This window comes from Trichomonas vaginalis, chromosome II (assembly GCF_026262505.1).
Source record: "Trichomonas vaginalis G3 chromosome II, whole genome shotgun sequence".
Classification (NCBI taxonomy): Eukaryota; Parabasalia; order Trichomonadida; family Trichomonadidae; genus Trichomonas; species Trichomonas vaginalis.
Genome location: NC_067204.1, coordinates 3,409,989 through 3,437,597, shown reverse-complemented (window position 1 = coordinate 3,437,597; position 27,609 = coordinate 3,409,989). Strand labels below are relative to the sequence as shown.

Sequence of the window (27,609 nt, the reverse complement as noted above, 5' to 3'; positions counted from 1 at the left end):
TTTCATTAAATAGTGTCTTTTTACTCCCAAATTTATTTTGAATTATTGAAATCAAAGAAAAAAAATCAGAAAAATTTCTCGAAATTTTTATTTTCAAAAAAAATTTGGATTTTATATTGAAAACTGACACTGGGAGGACGATAGGGCTGGGATTGGAGATACCCCGCTCACTTGGGAAAAATACGGATCTATAAATTATAACAATTATTTTTGGTTTTATATTTTTTTGGATCAAATCCATTTTAATAGAATTTATATACTATTCATCTATTAGTAAACACTACCGTATATTATTTTTTAAGCTATCTTATTTTTTGAACTTTTATTCAAATCTTTGGTCGCAAGAAGAATTGCATGATAAATAAAAGCATTTAATCAAAGTCAATTTTATTTTTCATATTCAAATGGACTGAGTGTTAACATTTAACATTTTTTGCTAATTGTCGTCAAAAATTAGGCGTAAAGCAAAAATTGATATTTCATATGGTTTTATGATAGATAAGCATTATATTACCACTCATTATATTCGTAAATTTTGAGGTTTATCCTTCGCTTTTAAGATCATTGAATTTGATTTTTATATAAAATAGTTATATATTAGAAAATAATATGAGTTTATGTGATATTATTTTTCAGAAGATTTTGTGTTCTTCTTCAAAATTTTATTTTTTTATTAAAAAGAATCTTTACAAAATATACATTTACTTTAATTAATATTTAAAAACGTGCTCTATCAAAAGTTCCAAAAATTCAATATTTTAGCTTTTCTGAGGTGTCACTTTTGATGAATTTCTGTTTACAACATGACTTCATTGATTCCATTCAGGATTTAATTAATGTTAATTTTTTTCATTTCATTATGTATGGGTTATGTGACTTTTTTTGTAAACGTAAGAATTCTTACAATATTGAACGATTTTGTATCATTTTTTTTTGACATATGAAGTAAAAAATGTATGATTCTTACGTTTTTTATTCTTACGTTTTTGAATAAATCATTAAAAAAAAATGTATGATTCTTACGGTTTTTATTCTTACGGTTTTGAATTCATACATAAAAGAAGCTATATATAGATGATGTCAGGTTATTCAATAATTCATTATTTTTGAATAACTGATTGGAATCAATGGAGTCATGAATGAGTAAAATAAACTTTAAAAATAAATTGAAACTAATGATTATTTGAATTTATGAAATCAATTATTTGATTCATTCTTTCTTCAATCTCTTCTATTCTTTTTGTTAAATCATCAATTTTCATTAATGAGGTGATTCTTGATTGAGGAATAGATTTCAAACTAACCACTCCTTTTATTTTTGAAATTTTGAATCCATCAACTTTAAACATTTTATTCAATTTACATGTTGTCAATTCTTCAAATAATTTTTTATTATTAGCATAATAGTCATTAAATTCTTCAACAGATGAAAAAATTTTTATTTCAGTAATTGGTTTAACAATGTTTATTTTTTGTTGAACATTTTCACTTTCATTTATTTCTTCCTCCTCTGTTTCATTTATTTTTAAAATTGGTTTCATTTATCATTAAATAAAAAATTAGAATATAAGTGATGAAATATATTTTTTAATTAATATTAAATCAGAAATGGCGGCAGGATTCTTTAAAAAATTATGGGATGGAATTAAGAAAGCTGCGGGTTGGGTTCATAAAAAGATTATTAAACCCATTGCAAACTTTTTGGCACCAGTAGCGAAAACGGCAGGAACTATCATAGGTGGAGTATTAGGTACTAAAGCAGGTAATCCAGCGATGGGAGCACAAGCAGGTAACGCAATTGGTGGAATTGCTGAAGGAATACTTAATAAAATAGGAGGTAGATAGTGGAAAAATAAATTATTTTAAAATTATTTTTATCTTAGTATCGGTTGTAGTCTTTGATAAACTTTTTCTCCTTTATTTAAAACTTCTCTTATTGGGGCTGCTTTTGGTGTTATTGATTCAGCAATGTCACTAATTGCTTCTTTATTCTTAAATATCCAATTTGCTCCCTTCTTCAATGTTTTCCCAAACTTTACTCGCCCCTCTTTTTACTCTATCCCACAGTTTCTTAAATATACCTGCAGCCATAGTTGATTATTTCATTAAAATTAAAAATTCGTTTTCATCTTTTAATTTTGATTTTTTATTTATTAATAAATGACGACTAACTATTTAGTGCCAAACACTAAACCGATTAATGGAAATGTGTTTCATTCATTCGAAAAGATAAATGAAATATTCGCAAAGAATGACGGTAGAAGATATTATAGAGAACTTGAAAGTTCATGCTATGACTCTGATACTCCATATTTTGATGATAAACAAACTCATTTAAGAATTACAAATCCAGCTCATGATGTGAACCAATTAGGTGACACATATGTTAAACGCAAAGTTAAAGCAACTCTAGTTTCAAATAAAGCTTTCACATGTGATGCCGCTTTTAAATGCATGCGTTTATTCGTTGGTTACAAATCATCAAATCAAAGCTTTAAACAATTAGAAGTAGAAACTGAAAGAGGTGATGCCGGTTATCTTCAGATGGATTGCGCCCGTGAATCTTTCGCATTTGCAACATATAAACCAAAATCAGAAAGGAAAGTTAAAAAGTTTGTTCATTCGTTATATAATAATGTTCAAAATATGATAACTCAGTATGTGGTAAATATATTGACCCTTCAGAAGTTTTCAAGAAAGCAAATGAAGAAGTTGATGTCACTTTTGATATGATTATTCCGGTAAATGATTTGTTAGCATTTCAGGCGTTCGATGATTATCCTAAATCATTTGGTGATATCATTCTTAAATATTATGTTTTCAGGGATACTTTAGTATTTTGTCAGGTTGACCGTTAAGAGTTGCTGATTTACAAAATTACGTTTATGAAAAGATAACTGATGAAAATTATGAAAAGATTATGAATCATGTTTATAAATATGATCGCAAATTCCAACAAATCGGACTTCCTGCCAAATTAATTACAAGCTTAGCCGCTACATCTGCTGACGCAACAGTTGATGACGTTATTATTTCATGCATAAAGATGGAAGTTTTAGAGGATAAATGTATTACACCAGGATATGGTTTAATTGAAGAATCAGTTAAAGCAATACCACGTTTATTCAGTAAGGAAGATCCATTCATGATTCCAGCTCAACATATTGACGTTCGTTCACTAAATGGAGGTTGCATCACTCCTGAAGGTATTAGCTCAGATTTCTCATACGCTCTTCATAATGTTACAGATGTTGTGTTAACATTTCCGAAGAATGCAATGCAAAGAACGGTTTTAGAAAATCCAATGCTTCGAGGTCTTCAGGTCACTATAGATTCCAGAAACTTCCCCGATCAAGCGATGACCACAGTGGGTGACATATTCTTTACACGTATGCTTCAAGCTTCTGATTTAGATGGAGTGAATGAATGCACGGAAGAATACGAGGACTCATTAACTAGACCACTGAATGATGATGATGGCAAGCCATTAACTAGAACATGGAAAGACCAAACTTCATTCTTATGCACTATTCCAGTTCAACGTGATGGAGCGGGTATATTCTTTGATGGATTAGAAACTTTCAACCCACAAGTTACAGTACAAGTGAAAGCTTATCCAATCATTCAGGGTGAAAATGACACTTACTGTTCAAAGGTGACAAATCCTCCTCAGGTTTGGTTTACTAGGACTACATATTGGACATGGACACCAGATGAAGGTTTGAAATATCATCCAACAGGTACACCACCACAGTATAGAAGTTCATATGATGAAATATTGATGAATAGAAATGTTTAAAATTATAAATTTATTTTTGATTAAATGGATTTAAATTCATCCACCCCTTATGAAGAATTAGCAGGAGTATCTAATACATACGTAGATGATATGATTAATGAAGCATTGAGTGATAATAGAAATGCTCTATCTAAGGAAAAATTAATGAAAATTCCATATTCTGAATGTTACTTAAATTCAATTACTGCAGCAATTGGTAAACAGAATAAAGGTAAAACATTAACGATATTAAAACAAATTATCATTATTGCTAACACTTCCCCCATTCACATGTGTTAATTATATCAACCGTTCAGGTTCACCTTCAGATGATACATTTGAATCTTTAAAGCATTTAATCAAAATTCCAATTATTTATTTATCACAAGAAGAAGCAGAAGATTATTTAAAAACTTTTTAATGTATAAAGAATTATATAATACAATCAAGAAGCAAGGATTAGAGGATAAAATTATTGATAAACAACGGATGAATTATTTGAAACACTTCTATTTCAAATTTTGATAGAGAATTTTTGCATTCACTCATTTTTCTAGATGATGCAGTGAAATCAAAACTAATAACAAATGAGAAATCATATTTTTAATCAGTTATTAACTCAATGTCGACATATTCAGTGTTCATTCTTTATGGCTGTTCAATACTTCAAAGCATTAAGCACAAACATTAAATCAAATCTATCAACACTTTTCATTTTCAGTGGGTTTAGTCGTCAACAGTTGAACGTTATGCTTTATCAAGTGAATTTACCAATGAGCATTAATGAACTTTACACACAATATCAGCAATTAGGTGAACATGGAAAAATAATAGTTGATTTAAATAAAGGAGGTGTTTAAATTTGATTAACTTTTTTATAATTAATTTTTATTTTTATTTATAATTAAACATGAAGCAGAAATAGCAAATCTTCTACAGGTTCCATTAAAACAAGGAACAAACAAAAAGGGTGCATATAATAGAACTATGAAAAGTTCCTGATGGAATGAAAGAATTAGTTCATATTGTTGCTGGTCTTCAAAAGATGTTAAACAAAATGAGAAATGTTTTAACATTACCAGAAGCTCAAGCATATGCCAAAACGTCATGGTCCAAATTGGGAAGCACATGAAGCAGACATTACGGGTCCAAATGGAAAACCTGATGGTATAAATGAAGTTTTCGTTACTGATGGTCAAGGTAATATTAAAGTCATAAATGGTTACAAATTAAGTATATCTGATTATTCTAAACGTAAAGCATATAATGAACGTTATCCTATGCAATTTGATGAAAATGGAAAAGCTGTTAAACAATACATTGGAGAAGGTGAAAATGGTCCAATTAATTCATACCGTCATAATCCATATTCTTATTTCAATGAAGAATTAAATGCTATTGAAGAGGGACCGGATGGATTACCACGATATTCTAACCAGTTTGATGGTCAATATGCAAATATTAGACCTGAAATTTCAGCTAAGAAATTCTTTAAAGTTGCTTTATTCGATCCAGTTTTCGCAAATGTTAAAGATGAACTTAAACAGCAATTTCAACCAATTATAGTAGCAAGAATTGCATCAGGTGCTTTATCTCAAGCATTCAAAGATTTAATTAAGAAAACCATTATATCAGCAACGAGGTTTAACTTATGATTTAGTTAAGGAATCAGATAAAAGAAAATTTGAGAAATCAGTTGATTATAAGAATGCAATTAATGAATATATTCGGTCTATTAATTTCGATGAAACAGCTAAAAATCAACTTCATGAACAAATACAGGGAATAATAGATTCAAAAGTTCCAGCAAAATAAAAGTTTAAATATATTTTTTTTATTCGAATATAATGAGAAGACGTTTCACTAGTCAAAAGAACACTAACGCAAAAGCAGAGATTACGGTTGGTTATAACGTAAATGATGATAAATCACGAATTATTCAAAATGTTAAAGTTAATGTTAGCCCTGAATTAACAAGGTCAGCAACTCAACCAAATTTATTAACTCGTGACTTACCGAAAAGAGGAGGAGAATGAAGAAAACCATGAGAATGGAGACCCAATCATTTTATCTGAACCGGTAAAGAACCTGTTGAAATTCCCACTTATCCAACATACCCCCACCTCTTTCATCAAACATCGAGAACCCATATAAAATAGACATTAATTCTGAATTAATGAAAATTTACCGTGATATAATAATTAATAATTATGATTCAATAATAAATTTAATTGACCAATCCGGTTTAATTATTTTACCTTATGAATCATTAATTCACATTATCGCCATTCTTTGTGATGTTCAAGATTCAGACGTTAAGATTCAATTTTTCATAGATGATGAGGTTTCATGCTGCGGAACAGTTGCAAAAATAAATCCTATAAAGGATATTAGCACAATTAAGATATCAAAGAACGGAACAACAACTGAACTTCATTTAACATATAATGATATTTATAATAAAATAGTTGATGAATATAAAATATCACTTGAAAAATTCTTTGTTAAGGCTATTTAATATTCAAGCATTAACATTATCGAATAATAATCCTTTGAATCATAATCAATAATAATTGACCTTTCACCAGTTTCTATCGTTTGTTTTATTTCTTTTTGTTCCCCACTATCCGGATCGGTCATTGTAATTGTTTTTGTTATAGTATCAGCTTTATCTTTAACTTCAATCTTTTTTCCATCGGGATATTTAAACCAAAATTCCAAAAATTCGATATTGTCAATCTGTTCATATTTTAATCTATCAATTACATTTTTAATACCATCTGAAAATCTTATGAAATGGTCATTATATGGGTTTGATTGAACTAAATTTGAATGAAGTGAAATATAACCTGTTGATGAATATGACATCGACTCATATTTTCTGAAAACACTAAAATTTATAACATGAATGAATTTCTTATTCGTTGAATTTATGAATTCTTGAGGTAATCTTATTCTAGTTTTATTTATCACTGGAAAATAACGCTTTACCATATTTTTAATCGTAATAAAAATGTCAATTATCAATATTATTTCGAATAATAACTGTGAATTAAATTTAACAGTTAGCGGAATTTATAATGTTACTCTCGTTTCTGTGAGTGGTAAATTTAATCCCATTCTTTTAGACCCTTCAGATTATATATCATTTATTAAAGATGACCATGAAAAAACGTATGATATGTATATAAATAATGTGATAGCGAAATGGGATATTAACATGATTTTAAGTTATTTAAATGAATCATTTATCGTATGGTATGAAGAAAATTTTAAATCAAAACCTGATAAACTTTTTGAACTTGATGAAATAAATAACCTTATTAAATTTCCGCTGAAAATTAAATTTTGTACTCCTCATCTTCGTTCATTGTTGGGGATATTAAATTTTGAAAAAGATGTTGGGGATGTTTTGTATTCTGACACTGGTTCCAATTTCATTTTAATCAAATGTGATAAAGTTAATACCCCAATGAGATTTTCACATCAAACATTAGACCCTAACTCTTACCCATCAATACAAAACATTTTATCCATCAACTTAAACACATTTTCTTTATCATATCCGTTTCAATTATCCGGGAATTCATTTATTCTTCATTCAAAAGATTTATCAAATATTAAATTTAGAATAACTGACCTATTTGATTGTGATTTAGAATTTATGAATGAAATATTATGGCAATTTCAAATAGAAAAAATAGCTGATGAGATAACGGATTAAATATTTATTTTTAAATCATAATAAATGATTAAACAACAGCAACCACAGCAACTTAAGGCGCAAAGCGCCCAGGTCCTTCAGACCATTACATACGCCATATATGCATATAATTCAAAGACGGCAGAACAAACGCAAAGGTTGAAATATGGAGATTTGGAGATAGTATTGAAAAATGACCATTTCGAATTCGTTTGCAAAGGTGGTGCAGTGATATCAAATATAAAAGAAATTTTATTTATGAATTCAAAAATTAAAGGAATAACGGATGATATAACATCAATTCCACCAGAAGAACAAAGATATTACGCATTAAATGCATTTCCTAAAGTTTTGAAGATTGGAAGATTTAATTTAAATGAGGAATTCATAAAAGGTTTCCTTAATGACATAGAGAAGAAGGCAGATAATGAATATGTCAACAGTGAATTAATGAAGAAGGCAAATTTGGTTTATGTTGATGAAAAAGATAATGAAATTAAAGAAAGGGTTGAATGGTATCATGAATGGACATCAAAGATTTTAAAAACTAAAGCTGATACAGGATGGGTTTCAGGATGTTTAGACCTTAAAGCAGATAAAACTTATGTTAATGGTGAGTTAGAGAAGAAGGCAGATAATGAATATGTCAACGAAATATACCAAAGTTTGATAGGAACAACTAAAAATATTGAAACTATTGTTGGTGACTTTTCTGTCAATGAAGAAAATAAATATTTTAGATGGCAATTGGTACAGTCCTTAAAAATGGTGCACGGTGTAAACTCATTCCGAAAAATAACAATGAAATGTATGTAAGCTATATAAAGAATAATGGTACACAAGTTAAAGTTCCATTAGACAACAACTGCTACTTAAACTTATATGGAGACGAACAAAAGAAATATTTAAGAGTTTATGAAATGACAGATATGACATTGCCTCACCCAGCTCCAGCACCATATTATTATGACTATGGAGATGACGACAGAACACCACATGTAGATGAACAAAAGCTAACATTATATTTAGATTATTATAGATATAAAAGATATAATGCAATAGAAAAAACGAGAATAGTATATTATTATACAGATGACAAAAATAAATATTATAGTCAAGATTTTACCTACCCTGAAAACATAAGATTATATTATAAAAAATATTCTGACACAAACCAGAAGAAACCTGAAATAGTTGCACTATATTTTAAGTTCAAAATAGACAATCCTATATTATCTCATATGTTTGATTTAATGAACCCAGTAGGTTCTATTTATACATCTATGGATGCAAGAGGTCCTCAAGTAATGTTTGGTGTTGGTGCATGGGAACAGATTGTAGACAGGTTTTTGTATTGTGCAAACTCTTCAAAGGAAACAGGTGGAAGTAAAACAATTTCAGGTGAAAATTTACCTGCACACAGTCACTACATAGATTTAAGTACATCTCAGGCAGGTTGGCATAAGCATAGATATTGGGATTGGTCAGGAATGACAAAAGGTAAAGGATATGATGTTAAAGACGACGTTAAGTTTGCTATAAATTGTTACTGGAGTGACACTCAGGGAGAAGGAAACCATACACATTTCGTTTCAGGATATACACAAACAACGGGACAAAGTAAAGAATACATGCCACCTTACATGACAGTTTACGCATGGTATAGAGTTCAATGAATCATTTATTTTTATCATAAATTTACACCAAAAATAATTTTTAGGTGAAGAGGTGAGATCTCACCTTTTTTTCACCTCTTTTTTCACCCTCACCGCTTAGCGGCTCAGATTGCTTTAGCTTTCTCGTGAATTTTCATGAATTTACTTAAGATAGAAAAATAAAGTTAGTTTTATTTTTATTTATTTTTTATTTTGTATAAAAGATATGATTTCAACAATCGGCACAACAACAATTCAAACAACTACAGCACCAAACTCGCTAGTCATGAATCCTACGTCAATGTTGGTAGAGATGAAAAGCTTTATTCCTTCTTCATATACTTTTGAAACAGAAATCCAGAAGATAAAGCAAGAACTTTTAACAAGTAATTTAGACTGTAGTGCGAAAGATGAAACAAATGAACAGTATCTTTATGAAATGCAGGACATTATTGACCATTTACCCAAATTGCCTGAAATCCAACAGCAAAAACTAACTATTCCTGAATTCGACGAAATAGAAGTGAAACCAACTGACTCAGTAGAAATAAAGAAATTCATACGTAAAGTAAATTATGAGTTTCTAGGATATCATTGCAACCATAAAGTTATGGACAAAGATTGCGACATGGTTTATAAAAATATTTCTGACATATATAAATCGGTGGAGTTTAAGACATACGATAACTTTGTTTCATTAGTTGCAAAATGTGTTTGGGAAATAAGAGATAAAGATAGAAGAGGTAAGGTATGGCATGAACAGTTAAAACCAGCAGCTTTTGAGTTAAAGAAAACCATTGACGCCTTAGTTGTTCTAGCGGGTTTTATTTCAATGTATAACGCAAAAATGAATCCGCAATGTTCAAAATGTAAAGCAGCAATAAGAAAATATAACTACTCAGTCAAAGAGATAGAAAGAATGCGAAACGACTATGCAGACTTAAAGAAAGAAGCAGAAAAGCCAGCAGAAGATAAAATGGATATGTTGACATTTCTGAACAAAAACTATCCAACTGCAGAAGATTTCCTTCTGTCTGACGTCAAGAAGAAATATAAAGAGACTTTCGGCATGATTAAAACATTCGATGTACTAAAAGAAGAAATTGAAGCTACGAAATTGTTTAGGATTTCAAATATACATCGTACAATTCATGTAAAACGCTTGTGAAAAAAGAGGTGAAAAAAAAAGAGGTGAAAAAAAAGAGGTGAAAAATTAGGTGAAAAAAAGGTGAGATCTCACCTCTTCACCTAAAAATTATTTTTATTGAATTCAGCACAAAAATAATGAATAAATGCCATCCTCCTATGTTGTTGTCAAAATGTCATGTTGTCACATTTTTTCAGAGAAGTTGAATTATCTGGTGACCTGGTGACCCGGTGACCCTATCAGTTCTTCAAAAATAATGAATTTCATTAGTTAGAAAAATAACGCTAATTTTATTTTTATTTATTATTTTGTTTTGTATGTAAAGACAGTAATGACAAACATTGAGTTTGAAACAGTTAGAAAGATAGACAATGACACCAAAGTGGTTAGAATAGGTGATTTAAACGTAAGATACTCAAAGAAATACAACAAATATTCTTTGTCAGACATTATATCTCCATCTGGAAAGAAAACAAACGACTGGGTTAGAAATGCTTCAACTCAGAAAATTTTGACAAGAAATCCTGAGCTTATGATATCAGTAGCATTTCATGGAACAAGAGCATATCTTATAGACAAAAGTCTTATACCAATAGTTTTGTTATGGTTAGACCCAGTTGTTGGATATAACTTCATAACATATGGTTCATTCGATACGGAACGTTGCAGTGAAGGCTTACTTTACATCGTTCAGAAACCGAAGGACTTCAACACAAAAAGATATAAGATAGGAAGACATATAATATAACTCAAAGATATGACAGTACAGTCAATAGAGTCAAGGTTGTGTTTGTTAATGATATGAGAGCTGCTGAAACAGAACTGCTTGAAGTTTTTGAGAAAATGTATGGTGCTCCCACGAAAGGTAAAGAAACGTTTGAAGTAGATGAGATAGATAAAGCTATAAAATTATTTGACGAAGTTGCTGAAAAATACATGTAAAGCGTTTATTTTTGGTCTTTTGTGAAAGTCAGAAAATAAAGTTAGTTTTATTTATTTTGTATGTAAAGACAGTAATGACAACATCAGAGAACACAACAACAGTTATAGTCCATGAAGCCATAAATGAAGAATACGAGTACATACAGTATAACAAACAGTTACGTCTCATTCGTTCAGTCAAAGCAACCAAGTGAAGAGATTCCGTATGAAAATCGCAAGAATTTGGCTCCTGGTTTGAAAGGTTATTATGTTCATAGACTTTTAGTAAACACTGTAGCAATGTGGGCTTCACCAAAATATTGCATAGCAGTTGGAAAAATTATGGACTCCATAGACAAGAAAGTTCATGAGAAGTTAGATGAAGAAGAACTCGAAGATACAGTAGAGAATGCTAAACATTTGTTTGAAGAAGAAGTTGGAAAAATGTGTGAAAAACAGAGAAGATGAGGAATAAAAATTAAATTTGGATTGAGTTTAAAAATTCATCTTTATTAAATTCATCTCTTCCAATCAATTTATTTATTCTATTAAATTCTTTTATTTTTGCTTCACTCAGTTTAAGGATTGAACGGTAAGTTTTTAATTTTTCGATTATTTCTTTATCGTTTTCAACCCCACCACATTGCTGCTTCTTTTTGCAATAGCATATTTTTGATTTAATTCTGTTTAGTTTCTTTTTATATTCATCGTCTGGACTCTTGGTTGCTTCGTTGTCACTCATTTCTTACGAAATAAAAAAAAATTAAATGTTATTTAAATATAATGGAGTAATAAAATAAATCGGAATTTCTATTAATTTATTGTTAACCTCAAATAATACATTACCGTTAATATTCTAACAAATTCAGCTATTGTGTCAAATCTTCGTCTTCTTTTGTCATTGATTTATCAGTTTTTCCATAATCGAGATGAATCAAAACTTTATCCCCTTGTTTAAAATTCATGAGCCCCGAATTAATTTGTTCACGTTTAACATCATTTAACCTTTCCATTTGCTTTCTAATATATTCCCATTCTTTTGAAATATCATTTTTCATTTCCACCGGTTTCATGTTTATACTTCTATGCCATGTATTATTGTAATAATATACTAACTGCTGTATGATGGAGTCATGATTTCCATCCCAGTATATCTGACCGTTAACCCCTAACGCATCTCTAAGAGTTCTCATTACTGCATCAACTATTTTATTATGAAACGTATATGGAGAGGATGAAAAGTAAAAATTAATTTGTGGGAAATAATGAGCCATAGCTGCCCGAAATCCTTTATCACTATCACCCCTGATATTATCTACTCTTTCATGATCTAGTAAGTATTGAATAGCTCTTCTTGTTTCCTGTTCTGTTTTCCCTTTCACCGGAATGCAATATAAATATCTAGTGTTAATGTTAATGGCAAATAAATAAGTAACGTTTCCTTTTGAATATTCTAAATGATCGATTTCGTATGAATATGGATATGGTGCAAATGAAGGGCGACCAAATTTTTCCTTTAACGGTTGAATTTTTGGGTCAATTGGTTTATTTAATATCTTGAAATCCTTTTTAAAATCTTTTTGCTTCTTTAATGTTTGAAATGGATATAATAAAGTGAATGATGAAGAATTAACTGAAGGAGGAGGAGGTACTACTGTTGGAGGTTTTTGGGGTTGCAAGTGGTTTAATTTTATCTGCTTTGATTTTTGGATTTCATTCCTCCTTTCATTAATTCCGGATGTATTCTATTCATTTGTTTTAAATATGCTGTATATAAAGGTTTGATATACTTTCCCGCTTCGAGTTTATGTTGAAGGATGAATTCCAAAAGTTGATCTTCATTTAAAAGTCGGGCTGAATGTGGTTTAACTAATGAATCATAAATTAAAGCTTGTGCTTCATTTATGGTCTGAATGACCTGGGCGTTTTGCACTTTTAGCTTTTGTTCCTTTGTTTTTTGCAGCTCAGGATTATATAATTATATATAATTCATCAATATCTTCTTCTGTTAATACTTTATTTTTGAAATCTTTCAATTGTTTAAGTTGTGATTTAGTTTTTCCCTTTGATATTCATTATTTTTAATTTTGTCTTTAATTTTAGAAATTATTTTATCATGATATTTCAAAATTTCATTTTTATAATGTGGCCAATAATAATCCATATCATCACCCGTTATATTTTCATCATATTTTTGGAGATATGCTTTTAATTCATAATAAGTAAGAAAATTTTGATTAAATACTAAATCATCAATTAAAATTTTTAAATCTACATTATCCATTTATATAAAAATAAAATAAATGTTTTAAGGGCGCTCACCTCTTTGATCAAGAATCAAAACCATCATTAACGGTTCCTTTTGTCTCTTCTGTGGCATTTTATTAAAATTTTAAATTGTATTAAATAAACGGCATACAACATCCATTTTCACAACATACAGCCTTAGTGTGTGCTCCTGTTAATGCAGTCTTACCAATTGTTAAGCGAGTCATTGACCGTCCTGTTTTTAAGTTGTAAATTAATATTCTGACCATCAAATATCACTTTATCATTTATTATATCCAAATAATTTTTAGGTGTTAATTGTTTATTTTGTCGTAAACTAACACCTTTCATTTTTTGTGCAATCTTTTTAAAATCACCTCCATCAATTGAACCGTTGAATGATGTATAACACTTGGGGCATAAAGCAACCATGTTATCACCTTGTTTCTCAATTGCTAAACCCAATAACTTCTTCTCATGTGCTTTTTCTTCAGCTTTATTCTTTAATTTAGGTTTAAATTTCTCATCAAAACAGAAGAAATCAAATGGTGCGAATTTGAAAATGTTTTTATCATAAAATTGTTTATCGGTAACAATTGCTTGAAATGCTTGAGTGTTAGGAAGATTTGGATCACCAGCGATTGCCCAATAAGATGAATCAGTATCACCTTCAATGAAATGAAAACGATTAACATTCATGCATTTATACATAAAATCATAAATGAAAACCAAATACCAGTATTTAGCATTATCTAAAGTGAAGAATGCCTCTTGTAAACATGTATCACATCTATAAAATCTATCTTTGAGCATCACTTGATACGTATCCTCTCCTATTTCTCTTATGTTTTTAAACTTATTTGACATACATGCAACGCGTGCCTTCTGTGCATTCATTATTTTAGTCTTTGTGTAATTTTGTGTATTCATTGCATCGTAACCATATGATCCATTAAGTGAAATCTTGCAAAATAAACTTTTTCCTTTATTTCCTTCTAATTCAGCCTTTTGTCTTTCGTTCATAAATTTGTTCGCAAATTCATTAAAACAAGTGTTTTTAGTAAATGTTAAAATTGATTGAATGTCATCAATGATAAAATGAAATCTGTCTATTAGATACCAAAGATAATAAGAAGAAAATGGTTGATATTGGTTGTGTGTTGATGCTAACTGAGTTAATTTTCTCTGTTTCTGGTCAACTGGTAGATTGTTTGATTTCATGTAATTATACATAAAACCACCAATTGTTTTTTCATCTGTGATAATATCTAAGTTTCTTATTATCGGTAAAAAGTTTATGTAATCATTAATGTATTTTTCATCAATGTGACCCTTTACTTCAGCCACGAATAAAGTATTTTTCTTCTTAATTATTCCCAGTGCTTTTGCTTTCTTTGTTGCTGTATCACAAATGATAACACCATTCAATCTTCCCGGCATATACATTTTATGGTCAGTATATTGAATGAAATCATGAGGATTAGATGAAAATGATGAAGGATATAATGAATTAAAATCAACACCAACGAAATGAGTCATAATGTTGGTGTGTCCTCATTTGATACAGTTTTAGTTTCTGGATTATATGAAAGTTTATTAATGTGCGTGATTCCTTTAAGATTACTCTATGTTGAACATTTGATAGACCACCAGTAATTCCATTACGGAGAATGTGATAAGCTTCAACTGAATCTAAAGTCATTGGTAAATTATTTTTTAATGCATAATTTCTTAAATTGATTCTTAAACGTTGAACATCTTCATCTTTATTTGATTTTACGACATTGCAATAACAACACATTAACTGACAATTTTCTTTGGTATGTGGTTTTTCATTATCGATTCTATCTAATGTTGGTTTATTTGCATATGTAAACGCTTTACCACACATTTTGCATTTAGATGAAAGGATTAAATCGTGATAGTATTGAAAATCATCCATTGAAACATTATTTTTAGTATCTCTTTCTGCTTTTTCATCTTGTTTCTTATATGATTCAATTTTATATTTCCAATACTTTTTCGTTAATTCAAAACTTGATTCTATCTCTTCCTCAGGATATTTTTCATTAGGATTAAAGTCTTTATATGCTAAAGCGTAACGAATCATTGAAGCATTCGATGATAAAGAAAGATTATGAAGCATATCAATTTTATAAACAAATGTTTCTTCAATAATTTTATCATTGGGTCAATCATAATTTCAACATCTTTATTGCAATAATGAATAAAATATTCTAATCTATTCTTAAAATTTTTAGCATCATTGAGATATATTTGATAATCACTATCTGATATAGTTTCTTGAGTTAATGCTGAATAAAATGAATCTTGTGAATGGTTCCACTTTATATAATTCTTCTTCGTAATTTTCCCATGTGATGAATTGATAAGGGAAAAAGGATTTAACACGTGATTTATTGTTTCCGAAATCTTGAGTGAATTGGTCTAATGTCCCACCCGCTATATAATTTCTGATGTCAATAAATCTCAATTCATATGGAACGTTTGTTTTCTTTACAATGATTTGCTTAAATTGTGAAGATGAACCCAGCATTGATTTTATTTTCCATTTTGCAGTGTTTAAATCACGAAGAATTAAATTTAAATCAAACTTTCCCGAATTAAAACCTATGATATTCACTTTATTGAATTCCTCATCTAGAAGTTCTTTAAATGCTTCCTTCTGTTTTTCATTTAATGTATGAGACAAAGTCCCCACCGTTTGCGGCTTCAATAATTCTTCATATTGTTCAATATTTGATTTAGCAACTAATGAACAGGTTGAAAATAAAAACTCAATCCAATCAGAAATAAAAGAATCACTCGAAGTTAAGCAAAAATTCCTCGTATATGTTTTATCGTTTAATTTAACCGTTGATGATACCATGAATGGTTTTAAGTAAGCGTTCAAAGTTGCACACTCAGAAAGTTGTAATTCTTCTTTAGTCTCTAATGTTTCAAAGTCAAAAGTAATATAATATCTTGTCGGTTTATAATATTCTGCAAATTGTGAGCTAATAACCACTGATATATCTTCTGTTTCGTAATATGTGGTGCATATGGTTGCTGTGTCTTTTGCAATTGAACGTCTTGAATTAATCTTCCATTATTTTCTTTACATTTCTCACAATGCTTTAAAAATCTTCTTTGGTTTTTCCTTTCTGGATCATCACGGATAGAATAAACTTCTTCTTTACAATATGGACAAACTTTATAGCCGGTGAGTGCTTCAACGTCTGTTATTCTGTCAGCGTGAAGTTTTCCACATGGACTCTGTGTTAATAAAATATTTACTGTTTCAAATTCTGGATCTATCATTATTGATTCCACTAATGGAAAGTCTACCTTATTTATGTCCACGTCTTCTGGTTGAGGATCACAATAATAGAAATCAATATTAACATTTAACATTCTCGCTAATCTCTCACTTTCTGATGAAATGTCAAACCCTTCATATGCATCTATTGCTTCATTTAAATAGCTTCTACGAGTTTTAGGATTAACACCATCAGGAATGTTATAGAAGCGTTTAAATAACCTTCTACCTTCTGCTCTAATTTGATTATCATTCATTTTAGCTGTTCCGTTTTTGTTCATTTATGTAAGAATAAAAAATAAATAAAAATAAACTTTATTTTTTAAAGCCCATAAAATGAATTAAGAACACATAAATTTTTATCATCCGCGACGTGACGAATACATTTTAATTTACTCAAGAATGTGTACCCTGATACATTAAATCTAATTCCTGTCTTATTTAATTTCACAACTTTGAAAAGGAATGTATGAATAGCTATAAAATGATGAGAAGATGTTTTATGGGTTGCTTCCATTTTTTCTGAAATAAATGAATAAATATAATGTTTATAAGTTTTCATATCTTTTATGTTCTTAATAACGAATGGTATAGACCTTTCAACTTCGTCTTCCTTCGGTGCTGTTCTTTCATATGAAACATTATTGGTATCTTCAACAATGAAACCACAATCACACAAAATTTTATATGTTCCAATGGTTTCTTTTGATATTTTATCTAATAAATCAAAAACTTTATCAACACCTGTGCATTTATTTAAATAATAATTTGTGTAAATATCATGATCTTCTTTCTTAATCGTATTAGTTGCATATGTCACGTTTTTAAGAGCTTTTTTGAATTTTTCGGAATCTAAAGGTGGTGAAAGTAGGATACAGGGGTATTCTTCATTATCAATAAATTGTAACTTATGTTTACGAATAAATTTAGTACCTTCTTCTGAAAGTGTTTCGTCTATTTCACCATCTAATAAATTTTGTGTTGATTCTGAGACATAATTTTTATATCTTTCTTCATGAGATTTCTGAACTTCTGATTCTGAAGCTGGGATATTCATTAAACCCTCTACTTCATTTTCATTATATTTTTCAACTTCTCTTAATTCCTTAATTTTTTCATCTATTTCATCTTTTATTTTTTCCAGTCTTTCAATTTCATCGTATTCATCATCTTTAATTCGTTCTTCATAATATTCGGGGAAAACATCAGGTTCTTTAGGTTTTTCTTCCTTTTTAGATGCGGGATATAAGAAATTTATAACATCATCTTTATTCATTTTTCCATCATAATCAAACTCATTTAAAAACTCCGCGAATTTTTGACAATTTCTTAAATAATATTTATCAACCTCATAACCTGCCTCCTCTAATATATCCTTTATTTCCCTGTTTGTGAATCCTAATTTTTTAACGTCGTTAGTCTTGACACTCATTTCATACAAAATAAAAATAAAGTATTCAAAAAATGTAAGACATGAATTTTTAAAGTTTATTTTACTCATTCATGACTCCATTGATTCCAATCAGTTATTCAAAAATAATGAATTATTGAATAACCTGACATCATCTATATATAGCTTCTTTTATGTATGAATTCAAAACCGTAAGAATAAAAACCGTAAGAATCATACATTTTTTTTTAATGATTTATTCAAAAACGTAAGAATAAAAAACGTAAGAATCATACGTTTTTTACTTCATATGTCAAAAAAAATGATACAAAATCGTTCAATATTGTAAGAATTCTTACGTTTACAAAAAAAGTCACATAACCCATACATAATGAAATGAAAAAAAATTAACATTAATTAAATCCTGAATGGAATCAATGAAGTCATAATCAAAGACATTAAAAATTCATGTCTTACATTTTTGAAAATTTTTTAAATCTTGATTTATTCAAAAACGTAAGAATAAAAAACGTAAGAATCATACGTTTTTTACTTCATATGTCAAAAAAAATGATACAAAATCGTTCAATATTGTAAGAATTCTTACGTTTACAAAAAAAGTCACATAACCCATACATAATGAAATGAAAAAAAATTAACATTAATTAAATCCTGAATGGAATCAATGAAGTCATAATCAAAGACATTAAAAATTCATGTCTTACATTTTTGAAAATTTTTTAAATCTTGATTTATTCAAAAACGTAAGAATAAAAAACGTAAGAATCATACGTTTTTTACTTCATATGTCAAAAAAATGATACAAAATCGTTCAATATTGTAAGAATTCTTACGTTTACAAAAAAAGTCACATAACCCGCACTCATATACTACTAATTATTGATGTCGGAACAAGACATTCATCCAAATAAATTTAGCGAACTGCGAAGTATATATAAATACTACATTGATTCATATATTGCGTTGTATCAGCTGAAAACGGACAAAGAAGAAGAATTAAAAGAAATTTACAAAAAGATCCAAAATAAACTTGATTGATTCAAAGAAATACCCACCAACAAAGATTATGGAAGATATTTTAAATATAATTCCGTATAATAATCGCTATACAAAGTCATATTTATCTCTTGCCAAACTCATATCTGATGATTACCATGTGGAAGAGGCCTACGAAGCGAAATCTATTTCAAACTTCCTGTTTTATAAAGAATATGGATATAAATTAGACAATTCTATTACTTACGGAAGACTTGACTCAGAAAATTTAGACATTCATACAGAAAATACGATTTACAGAGCAATTATGTATAATGACTTAGAAAGATTCATATCATTCACAGAGATAGAAGATTTTGATAAAGATCAAACACTTAACAGTAGTTTATATCCAGATTCTTACGAAGGATATTCATTACTTGAATTATGTTGTTACCATGGAGCAGTTGATTGTTTCAAATTCTTAAGAACGAAATTCAGCTCAGAAATAACAGAAACATGTCTTAGATTTTCATTTTTAGGAGGAAATCATGAAATCATGAGTGAATGTTTGAAATATCAAACACCAAATGAAAAATGCATGGAATATGCAATTATTTCACACAACATAGATTTTGTTACATTCTTGATGAATGAATATAATTTAGAGATTGATTTAGATTATTGTGGATGGTATTGTAATCTAGAATCATTTTTCGTATATTTCGATCAAACTAATGATATTGACGAATGCTTTATTAATTCGGCGATGTTTAATATTCCATCTCTTTGTGAATATTTCCTATCAAATGGTATAAATATCAATGAAAAAGATAATAGTGGGAAAACCGCCCTTCATAATGCAGCACGTTATAATTGTAAAGAAACAGCCGAACTTCTTATTTCACATGGTGCAAATATCAATGAAAAAGATCAAGAAGGAGAAACTGCTCTTCATATTGCAGTAAAATATAATTGTAAAGAAATGGCCGAACTTCTTATTTCACATGGTATCAATATCAATGAAAAAGATATTAACGGACAAAATGCTCTTCATTGTGCAGCATGGAATAATAGAAAAGAAACAGCCGAACTTCTTATTTCACATGGTATAAATATCAATGAAAAAGATAATAATGGAAAAACCGCTCTTCATTGTGCAGCATGGAATAATAGAAAAGAAACAGCCGAACTTCTTATTTCACATGGTATAAATATTAATGAAAAAGATAATAATGGAAAAACTGCTCTTCATTATGCAGCATGGAATAATAGAAAAGAAACAGCCGAACTTCTTATTTCACATGGTATCAATATCAATGAAAAAGATAATAATGGGAAAACCGCTCTTGATATTGCAACAAGTAATATTAAATCTCTTATTTCACATAGTGTAAATATTAATGAACAAAATATTGATCATTAAGGCTGCACTTACACCCATCTGACTTTAATTCAAATTTTTAATAACTGGCGTGAATCCTTAAGGGTGCACTTACCACTTTTTGACATGCTCTTTTAAAATCAATATATCTTTCTTTTAACAGCATAAATGTATAGTCGTCATATTAGGCGCTATATAACGATTTACAATTACTTTTTCCCGACCGAAAATATTAACCTTGACCATCGAAAATTGGGTAATAAAGCTTGAGTGTCAAAAAAATTGAGAAAATGTCAAAAAGTGGTAAGTGCATAATTAAGTAAAAAAGATTTTTTTATTAGTTATATCTTGAGTGCCCTATAATACATATAAATACTAATCTATCATTTTCGGAAAAAGCATGTTAGTTTAAGTAAAAAAGATTTTTTTATTAGTTATATCTTGAGTGTCTTCTATGATGAGAACTTCTTTGTCCTCTGTGTGGATGTCTTTCAGGATATGTCTGTCTGACGAGTTCTTCTTCAACATCTGGTTCGACAAATTCGTCAGAATCGTGTTCGAATTCAGAAATAAATCTTGAATCGTCATAACCGGCCACGAGGCCACCAGCAGCGTTGTAGATAGCGTTGATAACGATATCCAAGTTGTTTCCGAATCCAAGAGTTTGTCCTCTCTGCAAAATGTATTCTTCAGCAGAAGCTCTATCAGCTGGCAACAATTCGTCGAGATCCTGGAGGAGATCTACCATGTACTTGAGCTCTAGAGAGAATCTGAAGGTGGAAGCGTTAACAGTTATGTTTGAATTTGAGAATTTCTTGATTCCTTCAAGAATTCCGTAAACTGTTGGTGCGGAGTAAAGGAGATAATCTGGGGACTTATCATTCTTCGGGAAAATGTTGATCTGTGGCTGGAAAACTAATCTTGGGAAATGATCCTTGCAAGAATTGAGAGTTGTGATGATATATCCAACCTTTATGTCCTGGATATTATTCTTCTTCACGTATTTGGCGATTTTATGGGCAGATCTTAATCCATCTTTGTCAGATCCGATGTAGAACATAACAACGTCGCAATTCTTATCAGTAACGAACTCTTCGTAATTAGATCCGACTACTTTGATCGCGTATGGATCATCCTGCTTCGTAGGGACTTCTTCCGAAGGATAAATTACATCTATCCTTTTGTTGGCGCAATCGGATACGTGTTGTTCAATGTTAGCATCGAATGGTTTAACTGGGAAGTAGACGTAGTATTCCATTGAAAGAAGAAGGAAACATGGGAATTGTCTTGTTTTTCCTTTTGTCATGATATGAACGTCATCGAGTTCTTCATTGTTGATGATTCCGAAGGTTAAATTGTCGTATTTTGTACCGAGATCGGCCAATTTCTCTTTTTGTTCTTTTGTAGCAGATTCTTCAACGCAAAGAAGGCCAACAAAGCCTTCGATGTTCTTAAGAAGTTCCATATCGAACTTAGGATAGAAGGATGGACGTGTAGCAGCTAAAAATTCCTTATGATCTTTAACTTCTTTGATAACTTTGTCACTCTTGCGGTAGATGCAGATCTTCTCGCCACTGTAGCCCATGGACTTGAGTGTTTCTGGTGTTGCAGCAATGACATTGAAAGATCCAACGTTATCAGCAACAGAAACGACGTAATCGCGGCCTTTGGATACGAGAGCTGGTGGAGAAATGAGAGTGTATGCTGTCTCACCGAATGCGGAGTAGACCTGCTGCTTATCGTTAAATGTTGGTAATGTTGGGCGAAGGAAGACGTCAACTGCGGCCAAAAGCTCAACTTCAGTTGAGGGGAATGGTATGGAGTATGAAAGTTCACCGCTAACAAAGAAAGAGACTTGTGGTAAGTAAGTAGCGTATTGACGAGTTAATCTCTTGGCTTTATCTGATTGAAGAGCACAGAATTTGACATCTTCTAAGAAAATAGTTGGTAATTTGGAGAATTCATCGATGTAAGCATGAACACCATCAGCGGACATGTTGATAAATAAGGCAACAACTAATTGGTGGCGTTTAAGAACAGCACCAAACTGTCTGTCTGTATAGGAATCGAATATCATGTAAGCTGTTTCTGAGTATGGAACATAAGTGCTCATACATAATCCCAAAAAAACAGAGAACATTTTACAAATTTGTCAGATCGTCTCAATTCATCGTCAGATTGACTCAATTAAATTGTCAGATGTGACAATTTGATATCCGAAATCTTTAAATCAGCTGATTCTATATAATTTGGACTAACCTTTTTATGGCATAGAATTATCCACCAGATCCTCGATTTTCATTCATCAAACATTAATTTGAACTGATAATATTGTTAATACAGTTGACTATGAAGTCAGGTATCATAAGAAAATAGTATTGATAATATGTCCATCCTTTTATTTTAAATTTGATTTGGACAATTTGAAGAATAATAAGTTTTCTTTGCCCTCTCTTCTAAAATTAATTACCTTATCAGTCATCCTAATGATTATGAGTTTAATTCTTTAATATTGATCAATTTATAATTTATGACATGTAAATAATTTGACATTATTTTTTAGAAAATAAAAAAATAAGAAAATGAAAGCTATTCCACCACAAGAATTCAAGTCAAAATGTAGATTTGAAGAAGAAAAATTGAATGGTATCACAGATTTAACAGTAATGATAAAACATGCGCTTGATTTGGCTGATAATTTATGTTATGTTACAACTCTCAAAGACTACGAGCTAAACCATTCATCATTCCTTCCGTACCTTCAAGTTTTGCATAAGGTTCTTGATAGTCCAACGTATACACAAGAAATTCTGAAAAAAGCTTACTTATATTCAATGTCATTTCGTCATATTTTACCAAGACTTTACATATCTATGGTCATAGCTTCATTACTTGAAGATACAACTTACCTATCAAATGTTTGTTCCATGTTAATTTCAGAATGTCAGCCATTACAAGGATTGATGCTTCGTTTTACAGCAATTTCGTTTTTTCCATTAAATTCACCTTTACTTGCCCAGTTTTGCGTTACAAATTTTAATGAAATGTTATATTTGACAAAAGGATTCCTAGAAACATATCCAAATGAAATAAAAACAGCAGCAGGCTGGATATCATCAAACATATCAATGTCGCTTGCAAAAGTACACGATTCTTTCTTAATAAATCATTATATCGAAACTGCCATCAGTTGTGATATAAAAGAAATAGGGGAATCATCACTTGAAGCCATATCATACTCAATACCACGTGAGGCATTCGAACAATTCATTCCAAACTTGAAATTATTTTATACTTCTCATCCTATCACAGAAAACACGACAAAAATTATTGCTTACATCATAGAAACCGTTCCAACCGCCAAACTCGCTTATGAATTTTCAAAAGGAACTACATACGAAAATTTATGCAATATTGAAATTGCTAAGCGTTGTTTCAACGAGAAAGATTATGAAACATTGAAGAATATTGCTGATAAAGAAGAAGTAGCCATGATTATCATCATTGAAGCCGGTTCTGAAAAATTTATCGAAATTGGAAAACCTTTTGCAAGAGGAAGCGTTCTTACTATTGAATTCCTAAGAAGAATCACTCCTAACATCAAAGTAGAGACAGTTCGAAGGTTTTTAGAAGCAGAAATCGAAGATATGAAAATAGAAATTTACGAAACGCTCAAAGCAACGATAATGAAAGGTGATTTCCCTGCAGATTATTTTGCAAAGCTATTTGCACCACCATTCAAGTTCCAATCGACTGATTTTTTGATGTATGTTGTATCTCATGGCTACAGGATGGGAGTTAGCAGAGAAACGCTGATAGGATATATCAGAGTCTCTAAGATGCTTCCTCCTTCAGTACGAGCAGCTGCAATGGGTTTAGTTATGCACATTGACGAATTAATCTTTTATATCCTTGGATTGAGCGACCAACTCTCGAGGATGTTCCTCATAAATAAAATTGACAAAGCGTTTCCTAAGGAATATATCCCTAAAATCCTTGAAAAATGTGAAACATCAAAAGAAATTCAGGCTTTATTCAACGCAGTTGTTGTTTTTGAAGATAATTCATTAGCAGGACAAGTTCTAGATAAGCTGCTTGAGAAGGATAGTGATATTGAAACAAATGAAGGTTTAATTAATTTTTATTTTGTAAATATCATTAATACTATATACGGCGCGAGCGAGGAAAGGCTTCCTGTAAGCCAAACAACGATAGAGGCCATATTCCAACACGTCCTAAACGCTGTAAAAACTGCAATTGAGTTTCCTTTCCCATTAACAACGCCAAAGAAGATGAAACACTGGAAGAAGATTGTTTCATATGGCCCGAAGATAGATAATCTTTATTTTATTCATCCAAAAATCACAGAAATTATTGAATTAATTGAAAAATTAACTTCACTATAACAATATTATTTGAAAAATATATATATTTTATACTTTTATGTTTAAATGTTTGTTCTTTAGTTCTTCATCTAGTACTATTTTTTTAACACCAACATATTTTTATTCATAACGTTAAATTACAGAAATGAGTATGCATTTGAATGATCATGTATTGCCCTAAATAAGTACGTATTCATATCATTCCCAAATAACTGCTTTTTCACTTTCGCGTTTCAAAAATAATCATAAAACTGAGATTCTTTCGGAATCCTGTTATACTCAACCAAGATCTTCATATTCTTATGCATCCTTTCATCTGAGTTAGATTCCAAGAACATATTGGCAACCTTAGAACAAAGGTTTTACATACTAAAGAATCTTGTCAGAAAGTCTTCTCCTTTATTGTGGACAATATATGCCATAATCGCTTCTTCTAATATGAATTCTGAATAGTATGTCACAGATACAGTTGGTGCAAAGAAGAATCCTTTCATCTTCATGAAGATACTTGAGATTTATCCATTTCTATGGATTCGCATCCAAAACTTTCATAATTTTTTATACATCCTGAAGTTGTTTTATCTAGATAAATATCGTTTTCATTCCATATTGCTGTTGTCCATAAGTGACTGTTCAATTGTTTATTCATAGTAAGTTTCAATTCAATTTCTAAATTCATTATATAAGATAAGCAAAATAGATTCAAAAGAAATATTTAATGAGCTGTATAAGATAAATAAATATAAAACATTTATTTAAGTGCTCTTTCTCTGAGCTTCTTTGCTGCATCACCTTGAGAAATGGCAACAGCATTGTAAACGAAGGCTGGTATCTTTCCAAGTGGATCACAATGGACAAGGAATGTAAATTTGCATGCATTTTTGTCGGATTCGTCGTGTTCAAGGATATCTGCTTGAAAAGTCATGTATCCACGAACGTTTGGAGGAACAACATCTTTCATCTTCTCGTTTAATGGTGTGCAGTGAAGCCAGACATCTTTTCCTTCAACTTCGTAGTGTCTTCTCAGAGCTAAGAATTCTCTATCAGCAACAAGACTTGTTCCTGATGAATATGAGCAGTACATGTATTCGCTATCATGTCCATCATCAACATGATCGAAGACATACATTGCTTTTGTATCATCGCCTTTTGGTGCTGGATGTTCCTTGTCAACAATTTCTGCTTTCATGAGTAAGCCGCGAACCTTCTCATATGGAGCTTGGATTGTAACAACTGACTTTACCATGCTGAATGAATTGTTTTCATAATTTGCAGTGTAGTATTTTACGCCTTTATCGTCTTTTGAGAGCTTCCACTGATCGCCATTATATAATTTAAGTACTTCTTGAAGGCGCTTCTCGTGAGCTTCAATTTCATTTGCTGGAATTGACATTATCAAAGTGAAATTGTCACCTTTTATCTTAATTTTTTCATCTACAACCGCTTAGGAGTAGGGGTAATTTTAGCTAAAAGTGACACAGTTGTAAAAGTGACACACCCGTGAAGGGTGTGATTACCGATCGGTAATTTCGACAGTTTAGAATTTAAAATTTTTTATGGAACTGTTGCGAGTTTCATAAAGAATTTAAGGAATATAAGCAAAGATTTGAATCAAAATCTTAGACCTAAGCCGCTCGATTCGCTCGCGGCTTCCGCGAATTACAGATCAGCAAAGATTTGAATCAAAATCTTCGAACTAAGCCGATCGCTTCGCTCGCGGCTTTCTTTATTATTTTAAATTTGCATATTTCCATCAAAAGTTCATAAGGTAAAAAATTTCGTTTATTTTTACTAAGAAAAAAAAGGTTTTTGATAATAAATTTATTTTATTTCGAAAAAGTAGCAATAATCGTAAAAGGGTATTGATAGGCTTGCTAAAGTAACTAATTTTAGCTGTCAAATACTTTTGTATTTTGAAGTAAATTAGTATAAATTTGTTTTTACTTTTATTTCGAAAAAGTAGCAATAATCGCAAAAGGATATTGATAGGCTTGCTAAAGTAACTAATTTTAGCTGTCAAATACTTTTGTATTTTGAAGTAAATTAGTATAAATTTGTTTTTACTTTTATTTCGAAAAAGTAGCAATAATCGTAAAAGGATATTGATAGGCTTGCTAAAGTAACTAATTTTAGCTGTCAAATACTTTTGTATTTTGAAGTAAATTAGTATAAATTTGTTTTTACTTTTATTTCGAAAAAGTAGCAATAATCGTAAAAGGATATTGATAGGCTTGCTAAAGTAACTAATTTTAGCTGTCAAATACTTTTGTATTTTGAAGTAAATTAGTATAAATTTGTTTTTACTTTTATTTCGAAAAAGTAGCAATAATCGTAAAAGGGTATTGATAGGCTTGCTAAAGTAACTAATTTTAGCTGTCAAATACTTTTGTATTTTGAAGTAAATTAGTATAAATTTGTTTTTACTTTTATTTCGAAAAAGTAGCAATAATCGCAAAAGGATATTGATAGGCTTGCTAAAGTAACTAATTTTAGCTGTCAAATACTTTTGTATTTTGAAGTAAATTAGTATAAATTTGATATTATTTTAACTCCCTTTGAAAACCTCAATTTTCCATACAGAGGGAACGGGAATAGCATCCAATATTCCCTGAGAATGGTTGCGCATTCTCAGTTCCCTCTATATTTCGAACGAAGCTCTCATC

The 27,609-nt window shown here is 30.2% G+C and overlaps 7 protein-coding genes and 4 pseudogenes across 11 annotated transcripts, besides 4 other annotated features; 7 read left to right on the top strand and 4 right to left on the bottom strand.

Moving 5' to 3' along the window:
* The first annotated feature begins 766 nt into the window (after positions 1-766).
* Positions 767-804: a mobile genetic element.
* Positions 805-2,160: 1,356 nt separating this feature from the next.
* Positions 2,161-3,799, top strand: TVAGG3_0478910 (annotated as a pseudogene). Its single transcript has one exon. A coding segment is annotated over exon 1 (1,639 nt).
* A 150-nt stretch (positions 3,800-3,949) lies between these two features.
* Positions 3,950-18,190: a mobile genetic element.
* Positions 7,740-8,297, top strand: TVAGG3_0478900 (uncharacterized protein; the record flags this gene model as incomplete). The annotated part of the gene is made up of 1 exon (XM_051235787.1): positions 7,740-8,297. The coding sequence occupies one exon, from the start codon at positions 7,740-7,742 to the stop codon at positions 8,295-8,297; it is 558 nt and encodes a 185-aa protein (XP_051093611.1).
* Positions 8,735-9,426, top strand: TVAGG3_0478890 (annotated as a pseudogene). The gene has a single exon. A coding segment is annotated over exon 1 (692 nt).
* On the top strand, positions 10,056-11,225 carry TVAGG3_0478880 (annotated as a pseudogene). The gene has a single exon. A coding segment is annotated over exon 1 (1,170 nt).
* Positions 11,349-11,672, top strand: TVAGG3_0478870 (uncharacterized protein; the record flags this gene model as incomplete). Its single annotated transcript, XM_051235786.1, has 1 exon — positions 11,349-11,672. The coding sequence occupies one exon, from the start codon at positions 11,349-11,351 to the stop codon at positions 11,670-11,672; it is 324 nt and encodes a 107-aa protein (XP_051093610.1).
* TVAGG3_0478860 lies at positions 14,361-15,671 on the bottom strand (annotated as a pseudogene). Its single transcript has one exon. A coding segment is annotated over exon 1 (1,311 nt).
* Positions 16,425-17,072, bottom strand: TVAGG3_0478850 (uncharacterized protein; the record flags this gene model as incomplete). The annotated part of the gene is made up of 1 exon (XM_051235785.1): positions 16,425-17,072. The coding sequence occupies one exon, from the start codon at positions 17,070-17,072 to the stop codon at positions 16,425-16,427; it is 648 nt and encodes a 215-aa protein (XP_051093609.1).
* A 1,078-nt stretch (positions 18,191-19,268) lies between the features above and the next one.
* Positions 19,269-20,603, top strand: TVAGG3_0478830 (ankyrin repeat and SOCS box-containing protein 4 family; the record flags this gene model as incomplete). Its single annotated transcript, XM_001301748.1, has 1 exon — positions 19,269-20,603. The coding sequence occupies one exon, from the start codon at positions 19,269-19,271 to the stop codon at positions 20,601-20,603; it is 1,335 nt and encodes a 444-aa protein (XP_001301749.1).
* A 57-nt stretch (positions 20,604-20,660) lies between these two features.
* Positions 20,661-20,693: a mobile genetic element.
* Positions 20,694-20,929: 236 nt separating this feature from the next.
* TVAGG3_0478810 (protein disulfide isomerase family) lies at positions 20,930-22,711 on the bottom strand (the record flags this gene model as incomplete). Its single annotated transcript, XM_001301747.1, has 1 exon — positions 20,992-22,701. One exon carries the CDS (start codon positions 22,699-22,701, stop codon positions 20,992-20,994), a length of 1,710 nt encoding a protein of 569 aa, XP_001301748.1.
* A 427-nt stretch (positions 22,712-23,138) lies between these two features.
* TVAGG3_0478800 (uncharacterized protein) lies at positions 23,139-25,014 on the top strand (the record flags this gene model as incomplete). The annotated part of the gene is made up of 1 exon (XM_001301746.1): positions 23,144-24,967. The coding sequence occupies one exon, from the start codon at positions 23,144-23,146 to the stop codon at positions 24,965-24,967; it is 1,824 nt and encodes a 607-aa protein (XP_001301747.1).
* Positions 25,015-25,669: 655 nt separating this feature from the next.
* Positions 25,670-26,339, bottom strand: TVAGG3_0478790 (phosphatidylcholine transfer protein family; the record flags this gene model as incomplete). The annotated part of the gene is made up of 1 exon (XM_001301745.2): positions 25,698-26,339. One exon carries the CDS (start codon positions 26,337-26,339, stop codon positions 25,698-25,700), a length of 642 nt encoding a protein of 213 aa, XP_001301746.1.
* Positions 26,340-26,394: 55 nt separating this feature from the next.
* Positions 26,395-27,609: part of a mobile genetic element that runs on past the window's edge.